General features: G+C 57.7%; 1 protein-coding gene across 1 annotated transcript; it reads right to left on the minus strand.

Moving 5' to 3' along the window:
* Nucleotides 1-318: 318 nt before the first annotated feature.
* On the minus strand, nt 319-6,381 carry BESB_025560 (uncharacterized protein; the record flags this gene model as incomplete). The annotated part of the gene is made up of 1 exon (XM_029361236.1): nt 319-6,381. The coding sequence occupies one exon, from the start codon at nt 6,379-6,381 to the stop codon at nt 319-321; it is 6,063 nt and encodes a 2,020-aa protein (XP_029215591.1).
* Nucleotides 6,382-9,469: the final 3,088 nt, after the last annotated feature.

Consider the following 9,469-nt stretch of genomic DNA (forward strand, 5'->3'; position numbering starts at 1 on the left):
CAAGGTGACAACTCTGCGTTTATCAATTCTTCAGAGATAGTGATAAACCCCCCAAGCACGAGAAGCTCCCAGCATTGAAGCTGACAAAAGTATCCCGGCGCATAAGGTCCCCGTTGGATGATACTGTACAGCCACAGCGACGGAAGCATTGGCCACGGCTCTACGCGCTGCCGAAATTTGCAGCAAAACTCAAAAAACAGCTTTCCGCGGACTGGTCACCGTCCTGCGAGAATCCTCGTCCACTGTAGTTGAAGCCGGATTTCGGTTTTCTGGGAGGAATGACAGAAGTCCAGTACAGACAAGAGAGGGAAAGCGACTTCAGACCGCTACCCAGCTGCCCTCTAGAAAATCTTCCCGCTCGCGAATGAGGTGACGGAGGGGGTATAGGTCGATGCCAAGCCACGTTTTGCTTCTCTCAAGCGCCTCTTGGTAGCGCCACTCAATTGCTTGCGTCGCGTCTTCAAAGCCTGCGTCTCCACTTCGGCTGTCCTCCGTCCCTCCCTCGTGGCGTGCCCATTCCTCGAACGCGCTGGAGCTTCCCCCCTCCTCGTCCGTCTCGTTCTTTGTTTTGCGTCCTAATTGCAGGCTCGTGCGCGATCGTTCCGTCCTTTCTGTTGTGGCGGGGAGCTCGGGCGCATTCCCCTCAAGCGCCCGCTCGCCACTCCGAGAGGAGACCGCGACAGAGGACTCATCCACACCGACGAACCCCTCCTCGTCTTCTTCTCGCACCGGTACGTGCCACACAAACGACTGGTCGCCTTCTGGCGGTTGCGAGTCCTGGCCGTGCGGAGTCACACGCGCTTCGCCTTTGTCCTCACTGCTGCCCCCACGGCGGAGACTGACCTGATTGGCCTGTCGCCATCTACTCAGATGCGCCGCAAGGCTTCGCAAATCCGGTGGGCGCTCGCCAGTCAGGGAGGCCCCGATGACGCTCCTCCATCCTCCCTCTTCACTCGGTGCAACAGGCAGCCACTGAGTCGCGCGTCTCCGCGTTTGGCGAGAGAGTTGCATCCGCTGGGTGACGTGCTTTGTCATTCCCACAAACAGTAAGGGAAAGCTGTGGGACATCTGCGGGAGCGGCTCCGCCCGCTCGTCGTCAGGCGAGTAGAGGTCGAGCGGAAGATCTTTGTCATGCATCCACGTAGGGTCCGGGGGCAGGCTCTGCTCGCTCTCTGGAAAAGGTCGATCTCCAAAGACAGGTGCGCGTTCCCTTCTCCGCCCCTTCCTAAGAGTGTGAAAACTGGAAGAAGACAAGTTAGAAGAGCAGCTGAAAAGAGCGCTTTGCGAGGCCAGTCGGTCGCACACCGCCAATGAAGGGGAGATTTGACGACTGAAGCGGATGAAGGGGTATTTCAGCATGACGTGGGATGCCAGAGTGCCTGAGGAGAGCTTCCGACACAAACCAGGCATCGAAAGGAAGCTAGCTGTTGAAGATGAGTGTGCGTGCCCCGTGCCTATCTGGGGAGACCCGGTCTCTCCGTCGCGGCTGCTTACTCCACTGAATGGCGCCAATGCTTTTGATCCGTCAGGAAACGACGCAAAGGGTTCCCAAGCGAAAACGTCAGCCAGCGAGGTCTCTTGAAACAAATGAGAGGAATCCGCACGGTTTCCGTCACCGATGGAATCTGCCGAAACCGCGGCGTGATCCACGGGTGCGCCTCCTCCCCAGGGGTTCCCTGCCTGTGATGGGTCGACTTCGCCGACCTCCTTTTGTTTGAGTTCCGGCGGAGACCAGCCACGCGATGCCGTGCTCAGCCGACCTGCTGGAAGCCGACCTCTCGGTCTCGCGCCAGCCGGCTTTCGCTGCTTGTGCCTTCGCCTTCCATATGCAGTCGGTGCAGGCGCCCCGCCACAGGAGGGAGAAAACAGCTCCGATGTCGTCGCCGCAAGCCGGACCTCTTCGTCGTGGGGACTCAGACCCCACTGGAAAGCATAGGGAAGAAGAGCAAGTTGCCGCCAGTGGCGGAACGGGATGCGCTGCTGGGAAGACAGACGGTGGTCGCGAAAGCGGTCGTTTGTCAGGAGAGAGAGAGGATAAAAACCAGGCGAAGCGTCGAGGTGGAGGCCTGCATTCTGCTGAAGCCGGGCATGGGCCGACTCGTCGGCCCATCCCAGAACGGTGTCCTTTGAATCACCCGGCCCCGAATCCCACACGTATCCGAGAAAACTACGGCGCCTTCCGTCGTTGTGCCGCTCTCCACGACTTTGTTCGTTTCCATCGTGTGCCTTTGACCCGTGGTCCTGGCTGCTGACCGCCCGCCCGCTCAGATGCGCCGCTGCTTCTCCAGCATCGCCCTCGCTGCAAGGCGGCAGTTCGCCCCCAAGCTGAAGCAGCAGAGGCCGTCTGTCGTCGGAAGGACCACTAGTTCCGCCCGCAGTGCGGGACTCGGTGCTACCGGAACAAGGCGCCCTGTGTTCATGTGGTATTTTGGCGCGATTTGTTCCATCTCTGAGTTCCGGCGGGAGACCTCTGGCATCATTACACAGAGTCGGCCCGCGTTCCGCCTTGCAGGAGGCATCCAACAAGTCCCCTTTCTCGCCTTCAACACTCTCAAGTTCGTTGTACGTCCCTTCATCGTCATCCTGCCTGCGAGCGGCTGCTGAAGAGGAGGACAGGGTGACTGGTCCTAGCCTCTCCCAGAGGCTTTCGCGAGCCGGAGGAGCATTCAGAGACGCCAGAAGGTGGTAATGGTCATCGTGTGCGCCTAACCCGCAGACAAAGAGACATCCGTCCCGTTCCCACTTATTCAGTAGTGCCCTGTCCCGGCAGGTCACCCGCTGTTGATTTGCGGCATCTGGGAAAGAGTACTCTCCCCTCTCATAGCCATCTAGGGAGAAGAACGTGAAATCCCCTGTGCTCGAGAGAGGTCCGTATTTGCCACCCGACACGGCAGACTCCCAGGGACGCCCACGAAGACAATTCGAATGCGCGAAGGAATCGGAAAGGTTCAGGGCGACGGCGTCGTCCTCCGCGGGGGCCGCGTTCCTCGTCCTAGTCGCTTGACTTCGAAGAGCGCGCGCCGCCTGCGTGGCAGCAGCCCGCCCCAAGATATCTCTCCTTCGTCTGTTGCTTGGCTTGCAGCGATTCGGGACGATAATCTCGTATCGGCAGAAGGGACACAGGCCTTTTCTGCACGCCACGGGGTCTGCGCCCGGGAGGGCGGACCAGCTTGCTGGCCACGCGGCACCGGGACTCTCATCCTCACCGCGTGCTTCACAAGCCTTTAGGCCGAAGACGGTTTGTCGTGGTTTGAGGAGAGACTTAGAAGACAGGCTTGATCTGCCCTTTTCAGTGAAACCCACCGACGGAGTGCCAAGAGATCCCGCGGGCCGCACCCCCCAAAAGTAAGCCGCCGGAAGAATGATGAGCGGACGCTCCCCGCGGCTCACGAGCTCCTGACGAACGCACTCTATCTGAGCGTAGCTGAAGATGCCGTCCTCACGGTTTTGGCGGTTGTAGGCAATGTTCGCGGCATCCAAGACGATGGTAAAGCGTGGCGAAGAACGCACCGCAAACCGCCCCACAGGGGGCTTTCCGCGGCACTCTCGCACAGCGGACCTGTCACTCGGGCACGGCCACGTCCCCCGACCGTTGGGTGATAGCGCGGCGACCTCGGAATTCAAGCCGCAGCGAGTCGGACCTTCCGCAGAAGAGTGCTCCATGCTGGAGGGTCTACCCTGAGCAGGAGAGCCCTCAGAAACCGGATCAATGCGTTCACTGCCGACCGACTGCCGGTTTTCACTCCTCCCATGCAGTTTGGATCGGGCGTCCTGAACTTTCATCCCTGCAAGCCCGTCTGAGAGCACACCTTCCGCCGACGCATGCTGTCGCCCCAGCGGCCTCCTGAGATGACCCAGACTGGGAGGACAGAGGCCCTGCACGCGGCTCAGGTTGACTTCGAATGCCAAGAGGGCGCGAAGCTGTCGAGGCTGCAGCATAGCGGAAAGCTTGAGAACCCCCAAGCGGAGCAGGCGCCTTTCATTGGAGCTCAACGGGACACGCCGCAAATGTACTCCACAGCCTGCGCAGACGCCGTACCGCTGGGGGCGGGGCTGTTCACCTTTCTGTTCGCCGCCTTTCTCTGTCCATAACTGAGAGGCCGGATTTTTTCCGTCGTCCCTGAATGCGGAGTCCGGAACCGGAAGCGCACCAGCTGACTCAGCTGCGGGAAACTGGTAGAAGTACCGCGGCTCGTCGGAATGTTCAGAAGGGCGCTTCTGGCTTGCCGCGTTCACAGACTTATTCTCCTTCCCTTCGTCGTCTGCGGCGGCGTAGCAGTCGAGTTCCGTGCTCGCTTTACATGGCGCCTGAGGTTCCGCAGGATGCTTAGCGGCACTGCCGCAACCTTGTAAGGAGTTGAGGCAGTCTTCGGCGTACACCCGCGCCGCGGGATCCCGATACCGCAGAGCAGGAAGGGGCCAGCAGTCTTTCGACACGTGAACGTCCTCCCCTTGGGCAATCTGAGAAGCCGCAGGCCCGCCAGGATAAGCCGCCGATCCGTCTCTCCCACTTGTGCCTTCCTCGTGCCGCAAAACAGCCTGTCCAACGTGAGCAACTGGCAGATTGAGATCGCGAAGCATAGCACAGAAGTTTGCCGCCGGCGCATACGCTAGCGGCTGTCCATACTCTGTGACGTCGTGAAGCAGGTTAAGGACATCCACGCATGCAACGACGAACTCTCGAAGCATGACAAGACTCTTTCTCACTTCCAGACGGCATGCTTTTTCCGCGTTTTCCACCGAGGTCGCCCTCAGATCCGCCCGCTCTTCCTGCCTGCCGGCAGGGCAGCTGGAATCGACTGGCAGCGACGCAGATCGCCCCGCTCCCTCATATCTCTGTTCCCCAGATGGATCCACCGACAGCTCTCCCTGCGCAAAAACTTTGCCATGTCGGTCTACATGGCGTGTCTCGTCACCCACTCGTGGGAAATCAGGACTCCTGCCATCTGCGTTGTTCATGTCGTCCGCGTTGTCCGCCCCCCCCGCTGCTTGCAGCACGGCAGCTAGGCGGCTGCAGGCCTCCCGTTCGCGGTCCAACTGGGCTCTCACTCCGCGTGCGTCCTGAACGAGAAGCGCGAGGAGGTGGGAGGGCAGCGGCAGTCGGCGGTGCTCCCTCATCAGCTGTAGCAACCCGCTTTGCTTCAAAACCGAAAACCCTTGCCCCCTGGAGAGGAGCAGAAGCACAATCGCGCCAAACGCCTTGCGCCGCATCTCGACGCCTTGAGCGTGCATTATCTGCAGCATTCGGCTGGCCGCCTCGGCTTCGCCTGCCGCCGCCGCCGCGGCGACGAAAGCACTTCCCACACTGCTGGCCAGGGGATGGAGTAACCCAAGTCTTTCGAGAAGAGAAAGCACTCTGCATGCAATGGAGAAATCCCCAGTCGAGGCCGCCAGGTTGATGACGCCACTGGCACTCTCGATGAACGGAATTACAGCTGCATTCCTTCTGTGCGAGGAGGTGACTGTCGGAGGAGACGAAGGGGCGGGGGCAGGACAGGAGGACGAAGACGGCTCAGAACGACGAGATGCGGGTCCATATGTCGACTCACATGATTGATTCTGAGATTCGAGCATCCCACCACCATCCATGGAAGCTCGGCCGGCGGGACGAGAGGAATATGTTCCATCCTGACAGTCAAGACAACGGAGAACAGACGTGAGATTCTCCTCTAGCTGCCGGAAGGCGTCCGCCACATGTCCAGCCTTGATAGCAAGGCCGATTTCCTGGTGCCTCCTGCTGACCTCTCTCTTTGCTTGGCACGAGCTTTTCGCCTTTTCTCCGTGGCTAGCCGAATCCAGGCTGCAGGACGCTTGGCTTCCCCTTGTCTGCCTCAGCAGCTTACACGCGCCAATCAGTGCGGCTGGAGCGATATCCACGCGTTGTCCCTTCCATGGGGACTCGGTTAAGGCGCAGGACCACGGAGGAGGCAAGCGATGAGCCAGAAAGGCTTCTGGCTCGCGGCAACCGAGGCACCGCAAGGGACGGAGACGAATACAGGAGTGACGAGGAAGTAAATGAAAGCGGCCGTATTTCCTCGTTTTGTAAAGGGGGGTGGCATTGCGCAGGTGTCGCGCGTGGTGCCACAGACACCTGCCGCCCGAAGCGAATGACAGGAAGAAAGGAAAACTGGAAGTAGAGCGGTCTAGGAACAACCTCGACTTCCCCAAAGAGAACAGCGTGGGAGGTCGGAGCTTCCAATCTTTCTTCTGTGCCCAGGGGCGGCGCGGCGCAGGCAGGGACGAAGACCCGACGCCGCACCATAGCGAAGTAACCTCCACTAGAGGAAGCACCAGGAGGAACGTGATTGACGAAAAAACAATACACAGACTAGGGACGGCACGAGGCTGCAGCATGCCCTTCTTCTCAGGCAGGCGGAGCATCGTGATGCCGGAGTTCATCATCTCACACCGCAAACATGATTACCGTGATATTAAAAACCAGGGCACTTAGAGCAACGGCGAACGCGCTATCCTCTGCTGCATTTAATCATGTCCAAGGCTCCGCAAGCACCACAGCCAAAGCGACTGGAATTTCTCTTGCGATTTCACCGCGGGTGTGCCATCCAGACTTGACGTATCTACCCTTCAGTGGCATCAGAAACCTAATAATGTAAATTCACTTACTGGAACTCCCGGCGAGACTGCGGAGCTACGACGGGCAGCTACTCCCATTTTCGCCACAGCTCCTTGACTTTTGCCCTGTTGTACAAGGGCAGCGAAGCTATTCTTGCAAGTCACAGTCTGGAGTAGAAGTCACATCTAAGGCCGCGCCATGTCTGGCATGCAGAAAGAAGACGGCAACCTCATCCCGCCCCCGCGGCGCAAATATTTACAAAGGATGCCTTGATGAGGCCAAGTTGGCACACTAAGAGACACGTGGAAAAATCCAGCACACACTTTTCTGCGGAGAGAGAGTTTAAAAGTCATGCTTAGTCGCCGCATGTGCGCCACGCGAAGACTCGTGCATGCCCTCCTCGTCGCATGCAAGGCTTCACGCCCAAACTAGTTGCGCGCCCAGTTTGCTGGTGGCTTGCGTGCCCATGGGCAACTTCTAATCTACAGCCTTCAACAAGCCCACACGTGGAAATGAACAGCTTGAGGCGCCTCCAGGTACGGCAGACGTCAGATCGGTCCCCTTGATTATAGCCGACTCCTGCCTTATTCCACTGTTATTGGGCACGAACACAGTGTGGTCTACAGGACAACGGCTGTTTCCATCGCATTTCCCCTATTCAACTCTAGAGCCACGACTAGACACCCTATCATTAGGAGCGCATGCAGATATCCCCAAAAAGCCTTTTCGTTCTTGAAGTGCCTCGACTCTGACGCAGCCGTTGTACACGAGGTAGCTTCTTTCACCACCTGATACGCCAACGTAACCACCTGATATGCCAAAGTACCTACGTACACAGCAGTACCCTCTCCTGTTGAGCTGTAGCTGTCGTCAGATTAGGCACGGTGAAAACTCGATCAGGGCCTTCAGTGACATTGTACAAGTTGCTAACAGGGACCCATACTACTCAATATCTTTTCTGTGTCTTAGCATGGCCTTTCATGGGCACTGCCTATTATTAGTCCGAATTTCGGGCCGCCGCGGCAGATTTTGTGGGGCTGGGCCATTAGGAAATCCGAATGCGCCCAATGAAAAGCCTGCGCTGCCGTATCGCAGGCTTTCGTACTTGGTTCCGACAGAAGTTGAGTCACGGCTGAAATTGAATATGCGTAGAAAACCCAGTAGTTGTGGCCTAGCAAATGACGATCCTGGAAAAGCGTCCAGCACTTAATGCCAGCCCTTAGCAGAGAGCGCGTTCGCTTATTTGAACCGGACCCGCCCATCAGGCGTGAGAGGGAAGGAGTGTGATGCCCTCCCTTTGCGAAAAAGTGGCGGACAATGAAAAACACACAAGTCGCCTCAGACACGCTACTCGAAGGCGGAATGCTCTCGCGACTCCCGCGTAGAAAAACAGGCAAAGTAGCACAATCCACTACTGCAGAGGCCAGAAGCATAGTTCCACGAGGATCCGAAGCCGGACGGGTATTCATTACCCGCACCGCGCAGGTGACAGAAACTCTATCCTTTCGGCTTCAGCTAGAGGGGACCGGTGGCATTAAGTGTAAATCCAGCCGAATCGCACGGCCACAGCGACGATCGCTATCCCCTTCCGAGGAGGCCTTCGCCATAGCAGCCGAACCCGGCCACGTGACTTGCTTCAACGACGGCACGCCTTTCGAACTACGACTAGTGATTTCCTCGAAGCAACTGCAAGTCAGCCGCCAAACTTCTTGTTGGCACTTGCTCTCCGGAGAGACACAATGAAATCGTCGAACATTGCGGGCGGGGGGATGGGCACAGGCAACCACATCCATACAGGTTTGCGTCACGATATGTAAGGCTTACGAATCATGACACCCCACAAAGATAGGAAGTTGACACTGGGTCTGTAAAATGATGCCAGTCGAAGCAACACGGCCACCAATACGGACAAACGTGATAGAAGAACCCCTCCGCTGACTTTACCGGGTATAGCACTCGAATGGCTTTAATCTAGAATGACACACCGTGAAGAAGTCCGCCTGCTAAAGCAGTTCGCCCCCGGTTCAGGCCGCGAGCTCTCATCATGTGTTGGTGAAAGATGCCACTGAATTTTGTGCCGCTGGACAACCTGCTATTGCTGGAAAGCTCACAGTGTTGATGTGGTCGCAAGCAGAGTAAAGCATGGCCCGGCAACACATGTTTCCTTTACGAGACCATGAGACGGACTCTTTTGGCAACTGGCCGCGTGCGTTTGACTCTTGGCCGGACGCCTATCTGCTATGAACTTGAAAAACAGTCTCTGCACTAGCCACTCCCTACTCTGCCTCATACCGATACGGTGATCAATACTTGCCCTCTGGAGAGACTGCTGCACTCGTGCGACATCGCTCGAGACAGTACTGGTTTCCATTACTGAGTGCCCTAGCCCCCACACCGGCGCATAACAGCGACGGTCCAGTTTGCGAACTTCGCTGCCTGCCTCCATTTCCTTGCATTCAGGTGCTTGGCAGGCGACAGCGAGCCCGCTAACTTAAAGGATTCGCGTACAGAACTGCTTCTCTGCCGGTCTTCGACACTTCCACATTTGTGTAGTCCAAGTAAAAACAGTGGAGGAAGCGTGATATCACTCCCGGCTTCTAGTCGACTCAAACGATCGTTTCCTGACTTCGTGCGGATCGGCGTGACGTGGAAAGAGTAAGGGTTTGCTCCGTAGCCGGACGACTGTGCGCGGAGGGACTCCTACGGAGCCGTACACTTCACCTTGCAAGAGACTGACTCACCAGAGATACCGGTTTATTCCACACTGCTCCACATCACACCTCGCACCAAGTCGTCCTTGTTTTTGTCCCGCCACGAGCCCCCAGCCGCTCGTAAACCCTTGCAGTGTGCCACCACGTACCAGGCAGCCGGCTGCTTGGGCCATCATTCGCATAC

The sequence above is a fragment of the Besnoitia besnoiti genome (genome assembly GCF_002563875.1).
Source record: "Besnoitia besnoiti strain Bb-Ger1 chromosome Unknown contig00014, whole genome shotgun sequence".
Taxonomy (NCBI): Eukaryota; Apicomplexa; class Conoidasida; order Eucoccidiorida; family Sarcocystidae; genus Besnoitia; species Besnoitia besnoiti.